The 19,669-nt window shown below is 34.0% G+C and overlaps 1 protein-coding gene across 3 annotated transcripts; it reads right to left on the bottom strand.

Annotated features, from left to right (window-relative positions):
* Positions 1-749: 749 nt before the first annotated feature.
* On the bottom strand, positions 750-6,615 carry LOC122303796 (dihydrolipoyllysine-residue succinyltransferase component of 2-oxoglutarate dehydrogenase complex 2, mitochondrial-like). 3 transcript variants are annotated; one of them, XM_043115758.1, is made up of 15 exons: positions 6,347-6,615; positions 5,913-5,978; positions 5,658-5,732; positions 4,991-5,051; positions 4,854-4,878; positions 4,268-4,338; positions 4,069-4,143; positions 3,864-3,919; positions 3,612-3,656; positions 3,187-3,474; positions 2,984-3,078; positions 2,525-2,615; positions 2,307-2,417; positions 1,468-1,662; positions 750-1,274 (listed from the first exon to the last, which is right to left on the bottom strand). In XM_043115758.1, exons 2-15 carry the CDS (start codon positions 5,946-5,948, stop codon positions 1,083-1,085), a joined length of 1,416 nt encoding a protein of 471 aa, XP_042971692.1. In that variant the 5' UTR covers positions 5,949-5,978; positions 6,347-6,615; the 3' UTR covers positions 750-1,082. The 3 variants fall into 3 exon arrangements, with proteins under 3 accessions (XP_042971692.1, XP_042971693.1, XP_042971694.1); XM_043115759.1 differs by lacking the exon at positions 6,347-6,615 and adding an exon at positions 6,145-6,301; XM_043115760.1 differs by lacking the exon at positions 6,347-6,615 and having other exon boundaries at positions 5,913-5,996.
* Positions 6,616-19,669: the final 13,054 nt, after the last annotated feature.

The raw sequence follows: 19,669 nt of genomic DNA, 5'->3' as shown, positions 1-19,669 counted from the left end.
CGGGAAAGTGTGAACAGTTTTAAAGCCATGATGGTCAGACAGTTTCAAAGCAAGCCTGCCCGCCAGCCCAAAACATATATATATATATATATATATATATATATATATATATATTTATATATATAAAGGAAGTTTGTTAGCAAAACGATGTTGATTAAAAAAAGAGAAGAAAGCCAACCCCCCATGTGGGGGCCACGGTGCAGGGCAACTTCGCCTCATAGGTTGTGGGTAGCACCCCTAGATGATGGTTCGCTCCCAATTTACTCCAAATAAAATGGCATCAAAATAACAAGAAAAATGGTTCACATTGAGGCATTCCAAGTAAATTACTAGGATAGACAGTTGCCTCCAATGTGAAATTACTAGAATATACCGTTAGAGATCAGACCAACCAGAGAGGGAGGCCGAAAATTAAAAGAACACGAACTGCTTCCATCAATTATAAACAACCCCGGCAACCCCCCCCCCCCCCCCCCCCCCCAAAAAAAAAAACAAAAAATGGGGGCGCAGGTGCCATGTAATTGTGTCGTCGAACTGGAAGAGTTTAATTGTCCTTCTCTTTTGAATTATCCTTAGTACACTCGTAGAAAACTCTTTTTTGGATAGTTCTGTGATTAGTCGGAAGTGTCTCCAATACCCGATGTCAAAAGGAGGAAAAAAAAAAAAAAAAAAAAAAAACCTATCAACCCTCCCACGCTAACACTTTATAAAGAACAAGGAGACTGGTAATAATAGTACAGAATATGGAGTTATTACAACCCTGACCAACAGATAAATAAGATTGGTACACATAACAGTGTCAATCCTTCATCCAAGGATCCGTTAAAAAACTCACTGTCCGTCAAAAGGACAAAATGTCAACAGATGAAAGTACTCAATATGCAAATCCAGCATCCGTAATACTAATACCATAACTTGATGAGGTTCGTCCTTGAAAATGTGAACTCAAGCAATTTGATAACTTGTGTCATTGCAGATCAAAAAAGACATCTCGACAAAATTTTAAATTCTGGGATGTAATTCTGGGTAATACCGAATTGCATGTTTAATACCAGAAAATAAGGAATTTGGAAAAGATTTCTTCATACATCGAGGAGGAGCCTCCGAGGGTCCTCCACAACATCTTTGATACGGCGCAGGAAAAACACAGCCTCCCTCCCATCAATCAGCCTATGATCATAAGTCAAGGCGATATACATCATTGGCCTTGGAACAATATTGCCCCCAACGACCATTGGACGGTTCACTATTGAGTGCATGCCTAATATAGCTGACTGTCAAAACATGCAATGGAGTCAATTAGAGGGAAGAACACAAGGGGAAAAAAAAAAAATTAAAACAATAAGAATACTATAACTATTGGAAAGAGTGGCAAATGATGTATCATTCATTTAGATATATAACTAGACAATGGTACTAAAGAATAATTAAAAAAATTAACCAAGACAAAATTATATAAAGCCATGCCTGTGGAGGGTTGATGATTGGTGTACTTAAAAGACTTCCATAGACACCACCATTTGATATTGTGAATGTACCTCCAGCCATCTCATCAATTGATATAGAACCATCATTTGCCTTCTTAGCTAGAGTATTGATCTCCTTCTCTATCACGGCGAAGTTCATCTTCTCAGTATTCCGAATAACTGGAACAACGAGGCCCTTGAATAGGAACAGAATTTGATGATGGATGGTTAGATACAAACAGATAATTAATTCAATGAGAAGTTTTTAAAAGCTCACATCACACGGTTGAAAAACAGCTTGAAATAAGGTGAATGTGGCATTCTAACCAAAGAAAAGGGTACGTTTGTAAAACCATTTACAATCCATACCACATGTTACAATGTTCCTGCAATTCTCGAGGCATGTTTATATGTCTGAGGACACACATGAAAAAATTGCCAAAATGTTTAATTATTGTTCTTCTTCCAAGCTAGGTTTAGCCAGCTAATCTGTGGAAGTATATCTGTTCAAAGATGTGAATTATTTCTTCTACCTTTCCATAGATTTTGAAAGTCCAGGTCTAGTTCTTAAAAATAGGGACAATTAGTGATACTACAGAAGATTACAGTATGGATTCAGACATGGATCGGTTAGCACTAGATGATTCTGAGTGCTCTAGTTAGTCAATTGGAAACAAAAGATACTAAAAGCCTTAGTTTCCAATCAATCAAATCCTTCTCTACCTTATGTATGTTAAACATTGAGAACTTGTATCTGTTTAGCCAACAAAAGGTTACCAACCTCAGAATTTGAGAAATTAAATAGAACTTGAGTTCTGAAAGGAATGAGTTCAGGGATACCTTAGGAGTGCCAACAGCAATGCTGATGTCAATGTAATCTCGATATATGATATCATCACCATCAATGACAGCATTGACAATTGGCTGATTCTGAAGTGCGCTAACAGCAGCCTGAACCAAATTGGAAAAAGATAATGAATACACACAAACAGCACTCATACAAAATCATCAGACACATGAGGATACTTTACACACATGACCTAATACTTTGAACATACTTTCACGAAACCAGACATAAGTCCTAATTTCACTCCATGCTTTTCGAGAAATGCATCTTTGTAATCTGAACGGAGCTTCATCAGGTTGGTCCTGCATTACACAGCAAATTGACAGGAAAAAGGAGAGCCATTCAACAGTCATCCAGCAAACAAAAAGGAAACAAAGTCAAAAGCTAAATAGCTCTTCAAATCCACAATTATGATTTTCACTAGTTTATCTCCTCATTCTTCGTATTTGAAACATGATTACATTCACTTAAAATGTTCACTTAAAATGGGACAGTTGTTGAATTCAGTGTATTAAATGCAAGACAAAACGTGGTAATCGGATTATAAAGAAGTTCTAAAAGAAAAAGGAAAAGAAAAGAACTTCCATATCAACCTAGTTAAAAGAAGTTTTAAAAGAAAAGGGACATAGTTAACCCTTAAAGGTTGAAAGGAAAGATGATTAAAACTTACATATCAACCTCATTAAATGTGCTCAGCAAAGCAAATGTATTCTGAGAATCTTTCAGGCGTGTTGCAACCCGCTTCCTGAGTCTTGTCATAGGAACCTGAGCAGGAGAAGATAAGGTCAGTGTTTCCTTACAATTGGAGGAGCATATATAATAAAGTCACAAAGATGTATTTTTACTACATGAAGAAGAAATCTTAAAACTTACTCGTCTTTCCCTGTCCTTAGGAGGAAGCTGGGGTTCTGAAGCTGTGGCTTTAGGAGGTGAAGAAGCTCCTTTTGCCTTGGGTAGGGGCGGAGATGGTTCTTTAATCTTCTCCTTAACAGGGGCTGTTTCTTCTTTGGGGGTTTGCTTCTCTACACTTTTCTTCTGTTCGGGAGGCAGTGGTTGAGCAGCAGCTTTTTCTGAAGGAGCTTGCGTCACACCTTCACCTGATTTTGAGATGACAGCAATCTTGGTTCCTGGTTCCACAGTATCCCCTTCCTTGGCCACAAACTACAACCAAATACATTTACGATAGAGGAAAAAAAGATCAGCACAACGACAATATAATTTAATCCTTTTTCAAAGAGGGAAAAGTGAAACTGCAATGGCATTCAACCAATTCATATTGTCACATTACTCAATATTACCTTTTGAAGGGTGCCAGCTTCAGGACTAACTACATCAATTGTCACCTACATGGAAACACATTCAATCATATTGATTTTACTAGTGAATAATCATTTGGTGTACTTAAAAGGACAAAATTATATAGAGCAACCATTGATATAATGCAGTGCTCAACCCACCACAGGTACTGCTACGTACAATTCAATCTCTACAAGTTATGTGGCTTAAAAGGGAGGTGTTGTTGGGTGGGAGTGGGAGTTCACAGCCGTTACCTTATCAGTTTCAATCTGAGCAATTGGCTCATCAACTTCAACTCTGTCACCAGGTTCTGCTCATAAATTTATTATAAGAACAAGTTTCGTAAGGCATTCAAGTCATGAATATGCAACCAGACTGTAACAAATTCAAAAGCATATTACACAACACAAATCTCAAGGATGGTAACCAGCCCACAATGCAGATGCTAGAAGAACATACTCTTTAGGAAGTTTGCCAAAGTGCCATCAGTTATAGATTCACCCATAAAAGGAACAACAGCTTCAATCAGGTCCCCTAGACACAATGAAACAATTAGAACCACACAATTCCAATATGTATAAAGCACACTACAACATAAAAAAATTTAAAGTATCCAAACTGGGATAAGACATCTGTGCAAGCATAAGCAATACATTACCATTGTCTGAAGAGAATGATCTATTCCTTGATCGGGCAAAGGCTCCTGTTTGAAATATTGCAGCAACTTCCCTGCATGCACAAAAAAAAAAAGAAATAAACAAGAAACCAGAAGAGAAATACTTGCAGGTAGTAAAACCTATATTTGTCCTTCCAATGATTCAGAGCTGGGAAGGCCCAGAGTTTCTCAATTTAAGTATGTCAGAGGTAGCAAAAGAAACAATTTTCAATGCTAGAAGAAGAGAGTGACCTTGCAAATGTCAATAAGCATTTTGATTTTTACTAAAGTGGAAGCATGGTATGTTCAACCCTATTCCTGGACCACTCACTTTCTCAAGTTATATGACGTGATTAATTTGGTGAGAAATTCCAAAAGAAAGCTTCAAATCAAATGGTTTTGGACCATTTGATTATCCGTTTACAATCTCCTATATCAGGAAAGTAATATCTTTCGGATTTTAGTGCTTAAGACATGCTCTAAGTCTGCATCTAAAATTCAAACCCCCCATGCGAAAAAAGGATTCAAAAAAGAAATAGAAAATAGTTGGAAATATCCCTGCTAAGATGAAAGAAGAGAACTCACTGACCTTGGATTTGAATGGGCATGACCTCCTATAACAAAGGAAATCGAAGCTATCAATCATAGAAAAGGATAGGAGACCACACATGTAAATAAGCTCTTATCAAGAGCATGTTTGTTCACAAAAAAATTCGAAAAGATCACCTAGAAAAATGTGGTAACTAGAGCTCTGGACATATTCAAATCCTTGCCAAGCCAGGAAAGCCTGCATAGATCAATATTCATAGTATTATTGGAAGCTATCTGCAATATTGTGGCAAGTAGATGGAATACGAGGTAAACCATTTTCTTAACTTCAAACACAGTATAATGGGTATAATGGGTTGAAAGGATTGGCTCTTTTACTTCATAACTCTGCTGAATACATCCTTCCATGTAAAGCAGAATACAATCAGAATGTAAGCCCAGCAACATTCTTCTTTTTCTTTTGTGGTTGTGAATGCTGGTTAGGCACATATAAGGAACCCTCACAGCCTATCAATTATAGTCAACTAACATCGACAGGAAAAAAAAAGCTTTACCAAGTTCTGCAATTATAATAATCAATTCATGGCTGAACCAATAACTCGCAGAGCAATTTATGACGTTGTTTAGCATATTTACTGCATCCTTCACTGATCAAGAGATTTTTTCCAAATCCATATATATACTCAACATCCACACTTCTCATGTAATATCATCTTATGATGCTGTTAAGGAAAATAACTAAACCTACTCTCCATCAAGATTACAATGACTCCAATTACCAACATGGAAAATACAACTAACCAAAAAATACAAGAGCAAGTAACAACATAAACATCATTAGTACCTCTTTCTGAGTTTTCCTGTAATATCTTGGCCCCGACACTGAGGACCTAATCCTTGGCACTGACTGTCCTAACACCTTTGGTTATGATCAACACATAAACAACAAAGCTACCAATTAAAATACTAACAACACATTGAATCAAAACTAAAACACAACCATTAATTAGAATCACGTGCAGTGACTAAGTTAACGCCGTCAGTAATGCAAACAAAAAGAAACGAGAAAAAAAAATGAAAGCAAAATTTTGATTAATACCGAAGCAACTTTGCGTCGAATTATCCCCGAAATCATTTCCTCGCCACTTGTGAGCTAACCTGATCACTACAGGATCCATATCGGTTCAAATCAGCGACACACAACAACACAACCTCACGTTAACTGTTTGGTTGCCAGGAAAATCTAAGCAGAACAGAAAATCAGAGCATGACTTAATCGATTCTACGGTTCTAACCATTTTCATCAGGAAAAAAAGAAAGAAAGAACGAACTTTAGCTCGGTTGAATTTCATGTTATCCACTTTTCCCTTCTTTCTTTTTTTGATCACTCCTCCGTTTTCTCAGTAACCAAATGGATAAAGGAAAAATGGATGCGACACTGAATAGCTATTCAAATATCGCTCAGACGAAAATCTTCGTCTGAATAAATAAAACGTTTAAACATTACATATAAGCCAAAACCATCGATCTTACCGAATCAGAAGAGTAATTGATTGGCACCTGGTAGAAGGATATCGAGAGTTAAGAAGAGGATAGGATCAGAGACCTTGAGCAGAGCATGTACGGATCCAAACGGTGGCAGGAAATGATTAAGAAGAGAAAGAAAAAGAGAGAGAAGGAGAAGAAGAAGGGAAGGAATAAATTCGAAGATGCGAAAGACGGAAAGAGCTTTTCTAGAACAAACTCTCTACGACCATCGAACGTGCGTTTCAAACTTCGTTGTCTCCTCTTCTCGATCGGTGACCATCAGAGTGAGATTGGGTATATAATTTTAGATTAACGCTATTTTATCATTTTATTTTTTATTTTATCATATTTAAAATTATTTATTATATTTTATTTATAAATTAATTATTTAATATCGTATTATTAGATGATGAGAAAATAAATAATTGATAAATTTATTGATAATTTTAATGCTTTAGTATTAAAGGAATTTTAATTATTTTAATAATTAGGTTTTTATTTATATATAATGATTAATTGAATGGATTGAGTTAATATGGATTTACACACACATATATATATATATGTATATATAAACTTTAATTACAAATAAATTTTATAAAAATAATTTTATAAGTTGATATAACTTTATATGATATATTAGATATATTTTATAGTAAAAATAAAATTATAATTTAAGATAACAGTTTCGTCAATTAATAAATTTATTTTTGTTAAATATCTTTGTGGCGGAGAACTTCTCTTATATATAATCGACGGACTTTGCTACCTAGTTGTCTACCTCACATATTAAATATATTTTAATTTTTTTACTTTTATTAAAATAATTGAATTTTTTTGTTCATTATCTCTATACTATATATTTATTTGAGAGAAAAATAAAAAAAAAAATCAAAATAGGCACGTAGCATGGGATGATATGTAAAATTTTTCATGATCTAAACTTTACAAGTCAACATGAATTATTGTCCGACTTTTGACCCGAAAGAAGGCGTGTTGAACTTTTTGTCCGGACGCAACGACACGAGAGCTTGGTCCAAATTAGAGGAATGCTACACATCATTCTACATTACACATTTTATATATTAAAATATTATTTTTTATTATTTTTTATTTTCTTTTTATTTTTTATTTTATTTTATTCTTATTAAACTAATTAAATTATTCTATTTATCATTCACACACTACATATTTATTATAGAAAAAATAAAAAAAATTAAAATAAATATGGTGTGTGAAGTGTGAGGATGATAAGAAGATTTTTCTTCCAAATTAATATTTGGTTTAGGATTGCCCGTGATAATCAGTTTACAGTTCTCCCTATCTCCTTATTCACTTCAGAATATTGTTTCAACAATATTATGTTTGTAATGACTGTAGAAAATAAGTTTATAACTTATAGTTTAAATAATAAGTTTTATTATTAAAAAATTATTTATTATTTAATAACTATATATTTAAAATACTTTCAAATATTTTATATTTATTTGGAAAGAAATTAAAAAAATATTGTTTGAGATAGAAATAAAAATTATTTAATTTTTTAAAAATTATGATCATATTCTTAAAAGTTTAAAAATTATAATTATCTAAAAGTTGTATAGGTATTTTCACCCATTGATAATCTTTTTAAAATTTAAATTACGTTTCGCATTATTTAGAAAGGCATATTTGAAAAAAATCATCAAAATATTACTTTTTCTCAAATGTATTTTCTAACTTATTTAAGATTATAAATGTTTTAGATCATTCGCATTATAATTGTCTTTATTATATTCTTTATGTTATACTTTCTACTATTGTGCTTGAACATGCACAGGTATTAAGTACAAAAATATCTAGATTTTTTAAATATAACAAGAAAATCGAATCAACCACAGAGAGAAGGCTGGAATAGCTAGATAGGGCTGGTTTATGATAGTTGAAGCTAGTGAGTATGAAAACTTTATATTTAGAGAAAAAAGATTGTTGCAATTACATTGATAAAGTAAAGCACATTTGACTTGTGAAGGAGGTGCTAAAGCACTTCAAAAGTACTTTGTGAGAATGCAAAAGAAGAATGATTGTTTTTATGATGTACTAGATGTAGATGATGATTATCATCTCAAAAATGTATTTTGGGCATATGCATGAATTAGGGATACATACGAATATTTTAGAGACGTAATTACATTCGACACAACCTACTTGATGAATGCTTATAAACTGTCTTTCGCTCCTTTTGTAAGAGTCAATCATCATTGACAATCCATTCTTCTCGGATGTGGGTTAAATATGAGTGAAGATGCAAGCATATTTATCTTGTTATTTCAATCATGATTGGATTGTGTGGGTGACGAAGCTCTAAAAGTAATAATTACGGATCAAAATAAAGCAATACAAATTTTAATTGCTATTGTCTTTCCAACATCTTGGTGCCGATTTTGTCTATGTCATATCATAAAGAAGTTATTAGGAAATTTTGCCTCCCACTCTCAATACGAAGCAATTAAGGCTCAGATACATAATTGTGTTTGCGACTCTTTGACGTATAAGGAATTTGAAGACAAAAAGGGCACAATGCTTGACACATTCAATTTACATGATAATGATTGGTTGGATTGGTTGTATGGGGAGAAGCGTAAGTGGGTGTTGGCGTATGTATAAAATAAATTATTTTGAGCCGGCAAGTCGATGACACAACGAAATGGAAGTATGAACACATTCTTCAATGATTACATTAACTTAAAGACCTATGTGAAGCAATTCATCAAGCCATCTAATAATTTTTTGAAAAGAAAAGTAGAAAATGAAACAGCAATAGACTTTAACTCCTTCCATACCCAATATCCACGTATAACCCATTACTCTATGAAAAAGCAATTCCAATTATTGTACACCAATGCAAAGTTCAAAAAAGTTAAAGATGAGTTTTGCGGATTTTTATATGTTAACATTTCTTAATCAATTGTGAAGGTCCAATCCACACTTTATAAAATTATTAAAACTAACTTAATTTCCTACCTATCATTTTTTCTGATAGGGATATGACCGAATCTAATCATACTATTTCAACATCATTTAGAAAATTAGGGAAATTTGAAATTTCATTTTGTTGGAATTTTTTTTCTTAATATTCGTCATGTTTCTGGTGTTATTATGTTGCATGATTTTATCAGATTGGATGTGGACGACAATTAGGCATTTGAAGAGGCGTTGTAGGGTTGAGGGCGCTTTTCTGTTTCTTACTTTTATTTTTCTTAGAGAAATGCATTTCCCTTTTAACTAGGGCTAAAAAAAAAAAAAAAAAAAAAAAAAAAAAAAAAAAAAAAAAAACCTGTGAACCAGTCCAATCTAGTACCGATTCCTATATTGCAAAACCAGTTGAAAACGGCTTGGTTTCAATTTTAGTTTTCAGAACACTGGTTCGAGCCAAACTGACCGATATATATATATTACTTTTAATTTTCTATATTATATATAAAATAGTTTTTTATATGACTTGTATATTATATATAATTTTTTATATTATATTATATGCTTAATTGTTAATTGTTAATTAATATAACATAAAATTTTAAAATCTTATTATTTATGTCTATTAATTTATAATATAAAATCAATATAACATTTTATATAACATAAAATTAATCTTATAAATCTTAATATAACATTTGATTATGATATAACATAAATTTATCTTATAATTTTTAAGATAACAATTGAATATTGATATAACATATAAGTTTTAATTTTATAGCATAAAAATTTAATATAATATAAAATGAGGGATATGGGTCAACCACTTGCTAAATTTTTGTTGGACTATAATTTGTTTATCCATAAAACTGGAAAAACCAGACCAAACCGAAACTGGAAAAATGAAAAGTTCCGGCTTTGATGGTGAATTTGCCCGATATTGATTCTTAAATCTTAAAAACTAATGTATATCGGTTCAGTTCTAAAAAATGTTCAAATTCGGATTGTTATACCTCTAGTTTGTACATTCTTGTTTTTTTTTTTTTTTAATTGTTTTTGGTTTTTTTAAACTTTTCCGTTTGCTTCCTTCTCTTTGACAGATTGATCATGTCACGTGTAGTTTTAACTTCTACATTTTTCTTAAGTATGCATAGCATCTCTCTATACTAAAATGACTCACCTTCATATGAGTCTTAATCCCAGCTTTTATTTTCTTTCAATACATAGATGTTTTTGGCATGCATTCTTAAACATTAGTCGAATTGACATGCTCGATGTCACGAGTTGTTCCAGCCCCACATCTAGCATCAAATAGCTTACTATTTTGGCCATACATTTTGGTGTAATTGAGGTCGATTAAAATGATTAAAAATATGGGATGAACATGGGTAGCTTAGCTTTTTATGGGCATTTTTCATAATGGGTGGGTTTATGTTTGGTAGAAGGTTACTCTAGCCTCTCGGTAGTGGATTGTTGTGTGTTTGGGAGTAGTTGGTGCTTTCTTTTGGCATGACAGTGGTTGCTTGTATCCGGGGTGTTTTAGTGGTGGGGGGTTTAATACAATGAAGCATAGAGAACTGGGGACATAACTACTTGGTATTATGGCATCTTCAGCCCTAGTTGGAATTATGTTATATTCCAGCCCAAAGTGTAACCTGCTTTCATGCCTCCACAACCAATTTCAGCCCAATCCAGACAGCAACCCAAACCTAAGCCCAGCAAAAATGTGATCTTAATCCACCCAAACCTTTTTAGAAATTGAAAATCATCAAGAGACATCGCTATTGTCAAAGTTGCTTGACTGCAATTTTACGTTCGAGCTGCTTCAAGTGTTTTTTTTTTCTCTTCTTATATTCGGGGCTGTAAATCATAAGCCAGTTCTCTGGATCTTGCCCTTATGATCAATGTAAAATTAGGGCATCAAACCCAAAAAAAAAAAACAATAGGAAAGAAGCCACAATACAGATGGATGCTAAGGCTGATGCTAAGCAAAAAAAAAAAAAAAACAAGATTCTAAGGCTGCAAGATGACTTGGGAGTTCGAAAAAAAGGAAATCAGATAGATGCTCTCATGACAGATTATTTTCAGTCTCTCTTTATAGCTGCTGATTATGTGGATACTGATGATATTCTGTCTCAAGTTGAAGCAAGAGTAACTACTCATATGAATGAAGATCTTTTAAAACCTTTTATGGTAGAAGAAGTGGATCAAGCACTCAAACGAATGCACCCTTCAAAGACTCGTAGTCTAGATGGGATGTCTCCTTTTTTCAAAAAAAAAAAAACAAATTGGCAAATTATTGGGAATTCAGTTACAAAGTCTGTGCTGCATGCTTTAAATATTGGGGGAGTTTCCTAGGGATTTAAACCATAGTTTTATTACATTGATTCCTAAGAAACAATTTCCATTAAAAGTTACTATTTTTGCCCTATAAGTCTTTGCAATATACTTTATAAGATTATCTCAAAAGTTCTTTGCAATAGACTTAAGAAGGTTCTTCCTCTAGTTATATCTGATTCTCAAAGTGCTTTTGTTCTATGAAGGCAAAGCACATACAATGTTCTTATAGCTTAGGAGCACATACATTTTCCGAGGAATAAAAGAAGGGAAAAAAAGGTTTTATATCTCTTAAATTAGATATGAGTAAAGCTTATTATATGTTGGAGTGAAATATTTTGGAAAAAATTATGTCTACTCTTGGTTTTGCTCCCAATCTTATAAGACTCATCATGAAGTGTGTAAGAACTGTGACATGCTTGATGCTTGTGAATAGGGTTCCAAAAGGTCCTATCATCCCTAGTAAAGGCTTGAGACAATGAGATCCTTTATTTCCTTATTTGTTCTTACTGTGCACTGAGGGTCTGATTAGTTTATTGAAGAATAGTGTTGGTAATGAAGCTGTGAAAGGCATAAGAATTTGTAGGGGTGCTCCTCGAATGAATCATCTCTTATGTGCTGATGATAATGTCATTCTTTTGTAAAACTAATGTAGATACTAATGTTAAAATTCAATTACTACTGAATAAGTATGAGAAGGCTTTAGGGCAAAAAATTAATCTCGAGAAAACCTCCATGGTTTTAGTAGAAATGTGAAAGAGGATTTGAAATCAGAAATCACGTCTCTATGGGGTGGGAGTCATATTGAGCAATACGAAAAGTATTTAGGCCTACCCCCTATGGTTGGCAGGTCTAAGCATCGAACTTTTTTAGGGATTAAGCAAAAATTTTGGCAGATAATTCAAGTTTGGAAAGGTAACTTACTGTCTCAAGGTGAAAGAGAAGTTCTTATTAAAGCAATAGCAATGTCTATTTCAACATATGTAATGAGTTGCTTCAAGTTACTTGCTTCTTTATGTCATGAGTTGGAGAGGATGATGGCTCAGTTTCTATGGAGCAAGAGATCAAAGGAGAACAAATTACACTGGGCCAATTGGGGTAAAATGTGTATTGAAGTTTAGAGGGGGAATAGGCTTTAAAAACTTAAAGTTTTTCAATATGGCTCTCTTAGCTAAAGAGAGTTGAGAATTTTGCAAAATGAAGAATCCAAATTGCATAAAGTGAATAAGTCCAGGTATTTTCTAATACAACTTTATTTGAGGCTAAAGTGGGTTACAATTATTCTTATTCTTGGAAAGGCATTTGGGAAGCTATAAATTTCCTGAAGCAACGTTGTATGTGGAGAGTGGGTATTGGGCAGTTAATAAAAGTGTTTAAAGACTCGTGGATCCTTAGTCTGAATGTTAAGCAACTTCTTGAGTAGGCTCATGTGGAAGAATGGGATACAACTATGAATTCCCTGAGTGATAATTCTACTTAGTGGTGGAATGTGGAAAGGTTAAGAGCTCTTTTTAATCCAAACACAGTAACAAAGATTTTTAAGATTAGAGAATGCCCCAGCTCAAATGATAAATGGTATTTATATAGTTAGAAGTGCATATAAATTCTTCCAAAATTTATCAACTCAGCAGGTGGATGAAAGTTCAATGGAGAGCAAAAATAGATTTTTTAGGAAAAGATTGTGATAGTTGAAACTACCTAATAAAATGAAGATATTTGCCTGGAGGGCCTATAAGGATAGTTTGCCAACTTTTCATAATTTAAAAAAGAAACATGTAAATGTTGAAGATAGATGTTCTTTCTATTTATAGCAAGTAGAAGACCTTGCACATGCTTTGTTCTATTATACTGAAGTAAAACAACATTGGACTGCTTATGTCCAAGAGTTGCAACAAACTGGATAGGGTTTATCTTTATGGGACTTGGCAAATGTTATGAAGAAAATAGGATGTGACGAAGTTTTCTCCACTTTTGTCTCAAAAGCTTGGGGATTATGGTTTTGAAGGAATAAATTTCTTAATGACCATGTCTCTCATGATCCTAGATATGTGATTGAGTATGCTTTGTTTTTGCAAAAATCATATAAAGTGGTGCGAGATTTTTATGCTGAGAGTAAGGAGGCAAAACTAGTATGCTATTGGAACCCTCCTCCATATGGTTTTTTGAAGCTGAATGTGGATGGGGCAATATTTTTTTTATCAACAAAAAGCTGGTGTGGGGGTGATCCTTAGAGATCATAAAGGTGAGGTGCTTGTAGCTTATAGTAAAGTGGAAACTGAGATGACATCCCCAGAATTTATCGAAGTTATAGCAATGTTAAAAGGGTTGAAATTTTGTGCTCAACAGGGTGTGCCCAAGCTGATATTGGAAAGTGATTGCTTATTGTTGGTTAACGAACCACTTTCTTCGTTTGGAAATTTCTTTACTTTAAAATTTCTAATGTAAGACATTCGGAGATTGTTGAATGGTTTTCGAGAGTTTAAAGGCTCCCATGTTAACAGATTGGAGAATGAAGCTACTCATAGCTTGGCTAGGCATGCTTGGAAGGTGTTAGATAATGAAATGTAGTGGGATTATGAACCATCTCTTGTTTCCCATGCTATCTGGCTTGATAAGAAGAACATTTTGTAATGTTTTATTAATGATATTGATGTTTCCAATTAAAGAAAAATGACATTAAGATTGGCATATTTAATGTTGCAAAGACGTAATATATTCACAATACGTTTTTACGTTTTCTCTTTCTTCTTTTTTTCCCCTTTCTCTCAAGTGAAATTTTGCAACTTTCCTCTATGTGTTAGTGGAATTCTATCTTGTTTCATTCACCTAATAGTTTAGTTCATAATCTAGGATCCAGCACATCCCTATCCCAACCACCTTAAATACATTGGTTGGGCATAGGATGCCACTTTCCATCCTTGTGGGTTTTATAGGTTTTTATTCTTTGCATTATTCCAGAAAAAAAGTAATGATAAGTTCTTCTTTGGAGGAGGCTAACGCCGATTTCAACTACAATATTTGTTGATCTTCTCGCTGACATGCAACAGGAGTCGTTCAGTTTCTTTAGAAAGTAAATGCTCATCGAGAAAATCATCCCTGATTGACAGGTGGTCAGATGTGTTCTCAAATGTGAGTCTCGAGAGATGGTCAACTACTACATTCTCCACTCCTTTTTTGTCTTTGATGGTGATGTCAAATTCCTGCAAAAATAAAATCCACCGTATTAATCGTGCCTTAGCATCATTCTTTGTAATAAGGTACTTATGGCTACATGATCTGTGAAAATAATAATAGAAGAGCTAGTCAAGTAAGCACGAAACTTATCCAAAGCCAACACTACAGGTAGTAACTCTTTTTCAACAGTGGAGTAATTCATCTGAGCACTATTTAGAGTTTTACTAGCATAGTAAATGACAAAAGACTTTCCCTCCCTTCGCTATCCAAGTACGACACCTACAACAAAATCACTGCATCACACATGATCTCTAAAGGTAAAGTCCAATCAGGTGGCTGCATTATGCGTGCTGAGGTAAGCTTGCCAATTAGCATTTTAGTGGCCTCTTGACAAGCTTGTGTCCACTTAAACCCCCAGGACATTTTTAGTTAGAGGTCAATTAGTGGTCTAGATATGGTAGAAAAATTCTATATAAAGCTCCTATAAAAGCATGCATGACCAAGAAAGGATCTCACATCCTTTACTGCCTTAGGTGTAGGCAACTTAGACATTAATTCAATCTTAAATTGATCAACTTCTATCTCCTTAGAAGAGATAATATGCCCTAAAACAATACCTGAAGGTACCATAAAGTGGCATTTTTTCCAACTCAAAACCAATTCATTTTCCTCATAACAAGTCAACACTCTCTCTAAATTCAATAAGCATGTATCAAAAGAAGATCCAAAAAAGTCAAGTCATCCATAAAAACTTTCATGCAATTTTCAACCATGTCATTAAAAATGCTCATCATGCAATGTTAAAAAGTAGTAGGTGCATTCTACAATCCAAATGGCATTCTATGAAAAGTATAAGTACCAAAAGGATAAGTGAAAGTGGTTTTATCCTGGTCTTCTAATGTAATTTCAATTTGATAATAACCAGAATAACTATCCAAGAAACAATAGAAAGGATGACTAGCCACACACTCAAGAATTTTATTAATAAAAGGGAGAGGAAAATGGTCTTTTCGGGTGGCAGCATTTAATTTTCTGTAATCAATGCACATCCACCACCCAATCACAAGTTTTGTAGGTACTAACTCTCCCAAGTCTTTCTTCACCACAATAACATTTGGCTTCTTAGGAAAAATGGGTGTAGGACTTACCAATTTACTATCAGCAATAGGATATTGGCTCGTGGTCGAATGTGCTTCCAAGTGTAGAAGTGTCAAGTTATATCAAGGATAAGTCCAGGATCGTATTCCACAGGGACAATGGGTTATCAAAGCGTATAAGAGATTTGTGAGAAACAAATGAATCAAGTATGAGAGATGAAAATAAAATTCAAATGCAATGCAAGAAGATCATTGAAGTTGAAATTAGAGTTTCTAAAACAAACAAATTAACGAACACTTGGGTTGAGTATGAGACTCTCTTTATTTCGGATTCTAGATAATTTTCTCGATTAACAATCCAATCAAGGCATTGCTAATCGGAAGATACAAATTTAAGCTCAAGTTTTGCAATATTTTCCTAATAGATTCTCTACTTTACTAGTCAAAAACACATTAACAAACAACTGAGAGAGGCCTTGATAGTTTTTAAGCTTTTGTTGTGCCTTACGTCAACAACAAAACAAGAGCAAGAGCCACAATCTATTTTCAATTTAAATCCGACTAGTAATATAGTGAAATCAACAATCAATCACAGAATATTGCATTAAACTAGAATCCAAAACAAATCACGTCCCATTCCACAACCCAAGCTTAAGAAATTAGCTACGCATAATATTTCTAGCAATAAAAAGTAATCTAAGTAAACTCATATTAAAATTAAAGAAAATACTAACATAGAATAAATCTTAAAATTCAAAATAGATGATCTATAAAAAAAATAGCAGTTCAAACAGTCAAAGCTCAAAGACATAAAACAAATCAAAACTAAATAAATAAATAAAACTAAAAACTGTCAAATGAAGGGAACGCTACTCCTGCTGCCGAATGAAAGAGACAAAGTGAAAAGAAAATAAAGTCAAAGCTCACTCTACGGTGATCTAAACGGAAAAGTAAGGTGAAAGGAAGAAGCTTCCGCCCAGCGTTCGGAAAAGTAAGGTGAAAGGAAGAAGCTTCCACCCAGCGTCTTCAACGAAAGAAAGAAAAAAAAAACTACCAGCTTCCGTCCCTAACATTCATAATACAAAACAGAGAAACAATTGTCCATAAAAACAAGAATGAACTCTTGTTCTGCAAACACCGAACGAAAAAAAAACAGTAAGCAGAAAAATGAAAGAAAGTCTGTCTTGCGTCTAAACCACCAACTAAAAGGAAACTAAATTCAAAACACCTAGTTCAGGTATGGAAAACAACAGCAAGAAACATAAAAAAATTAAAAGCAGAAAAAAAAACTCTCCCCTAGAACAATCAAGTCAAGTCTGCAACGTGAAAAGGAATGAGTACAATGAAATAAAATCCCAGCCGCCTCCTCCGTCTCCAAAATTAAAAGAAGAAGGAATGAATCCCTAAGCTCCTAGCGTCTAAGCTAAAAATAAGAAGTAAACAAACTGCTCCACTACTCTCCTCTTAGTGCTGCTGCTTCCAAAAGCTTTCTGCTGTTGCTGCTTCCCGTACACATGAAAAAGAAAAAGAAATAAAAAAAACTCTGCTGCTGCACGTTCAACTTCCATGTGCAGAAGCAAGAAAGGTGAAGTGAACAGCCTTGCTCGTCTGCATGTGTGAACTGGTCCGAATGATGCTGTCTGCTGTAACGTGCTGCGTGTGTGAGTCTACTGCATGTGTGTGTTGCATGTGTGAGTCCGAATGCTTTGCTGGTTTTGCATGTGTATTGCATGTTGGTCTGCATGTGTGAGCTGGTCCACGTTTTCTGCATGTGTGCATTTCATGTTTGAGTCCGAAGGCTGCTGTCTGCTGTAACGTCCGAGTGCCTTTCTGCATGTGTGAATGGGTTTCTTTTTGCTGCTGTACAGCGTGTGTGAGCTGGTGTGAGTGGTGTCCGAATGAGTGGTTGCTGTCCATGTGATTTCCTTTCTTCATGTGTGAGTTGGTGTGATCCGAATGATGATGCTGCATTTGATCTCTATTAGATGAGATTCCATAAAACCATAATTAACTTCTCTATTTTCTTATAGGTCCCATTCTTTCTTTCCTTCCATAAATGCCCTACAATATATAAATGAAATGATATTATAGTTTAAGTATTTCAAGGGCAAATATGAGACTTTGATGTGCAAAAATATTGACATCAATTAATTTGACATTCAATATTAGAATTTGATGCATAATTAAGTGTTCAATCCTTATTTGATAAATAAATCACTCATTTAAACGACTTAATTATGCAATTTTAACCCTTTATCAGATATATGATTCTAGTATCTAATAGTTTTAACACTTCATTCTTTACCACTTATTTCATAGTGGGATTAAGCCTACCCTGGGGTCTCTACGAGGGCTAGTTCCTTCTTCCAAATTAATTTTATGAGAACAGACTAGAGGACTAACACCTTTTATATCATCAATGCTCAAATCTAAGGTCAACTTATGCTCACTTAAGGTCCAAATTAATTTCTCACTTTAAGACTTAGACAATTCAGATGAGATAATAACTGGAAAAATATCACCTGGAACAGGAAAATTATGCTTTAAACCCTTAGGCAGAGACTTCAATTCAACTTTGGGTGCTTCCACACTTGAAGGAATTTATTTTTCATTTTTCTCAGGCAACTCCTCAAATTTCGGTTGCCATACCTGAGTGCCATAATCCTGAATTTTATAAAAAATAGCACAAATATCAACTACATCAGATGAATCACTGATAGAATCGAATTCAGAATTAAATAGAAAATACTCAAGGAGATCAAAATCATGAGCTAAAGAAACTCCTCTATCCATGAGTGAGTCAATCATGTATGTCTGCTGGCTCTTGTCATCATCTTCTGGCTGCTTTGCAATATGGAAGATATTCACCTCGAGAGTCATGTTTCCAAAAGAAAGCTTCATAAGCTCATTCTTATAGTTAATAAGAGCATTAGCAGTGGCAAGGAAAGACTTACCTAAAATCACAGAAATTTTAGAAGTAGTACTAACAATAGAGCTAGTGTCAAGGATTAGGAAATCAATAGGATAATAAAATTTGTCAATTTGAATTAGAACATCTTCTACCTCACCCGAGGTACTTTGACTGAACGGTCAGTCAATTGCAATACCACAGTGGTTAGTTTGATTTCTCTCAACCTCAACTGCAAGTAAATAGAATATGTCATTAGATTCACGCTAACTCCTAAATCTAGCAAAATTTGCCCAAATTCATGATTTCTGATGTTGCATGCAATTGTTGAGCAACTAGGATCCTTGTACTTTGGAGAAATCTATTGCTCAATTAGAGCACTAACTTGCTTTGTCAGGAATGATGTCTTTTTCACATGGTGCTTCATTTTAACTGTACACAAATCTTTAATAACTTTTGCATTAGTAGGAATTTGTTTAATAACATGCAAAAGTGAAATGTTAATTTTTACCTGCTTGAGGTTCTCCAAGATTTCATTGTTAGGATCCAAAATTTGCTTATTCAATTTTAAAGTTTGAGAAAATGGTACCTTAACTAGACTCTTTATTACCTCGACTTCTTTGGCAGCTCGGCACCACTATTGCTTTGATCCTCTTTCACATCTTCTGATTTGTTCTTTGTTGGGATGTATAATGACTTACCACTTCGTGTCACAATGACATTCACATCTTTCAAATTCTCTTGTGCCATGTGTTGACCATGGGGTGAGGACTGAGTTTGAGAATGGAACTTTCCTAACTCATTCACACTCAAGGAGTCATCAATTTAGACATATGACTATTTTTCTCTTTGTTT

The sequence above is a fragment of the Carya illinoinensis genome, chromosome 3 (assembly GCF_018687715.1).
Source record: "Carya illinoinensis cultivar Pawnee chromosome 3, C.illinoinensisPawnee_v1, whole genome shotgun sequence".
Lineage (NCBI taxonomy): Eukaryota > Viridiplantae > Streptophyta > Magnoliopsida > Fagales > Juglandaceae > Carya > Carya illinoinensis.
The sequence above is the reverse complement of the archived record's forward strand: the minus strand, read 5'-3'. Positions and strand labels throughout refer to the sequence as shown.

Coding starts and splice junctions, on each gene's coding strand:
- LOC122303796 (XM_043115758.1), bottom strand. CDS start 5,948: ATGATTTCGGGGATAATTCGACGCAAAGTTGCTTCG. Junction 3,475..3,611: donor AAGCTGGCACCCTTCAAAAG/GTAATATTGAGT, acceptor ATTTGGTTGTAG/TTTGTGGCCAAGGAAGGGGA. Junction 1,663..2,306: donor TTGCTGTTGGCACTCCTAAG/GTATCCCTGAAC, acceptor TTCCTATTCAAG/GGCCTCGTTGTTCCAGTTAT.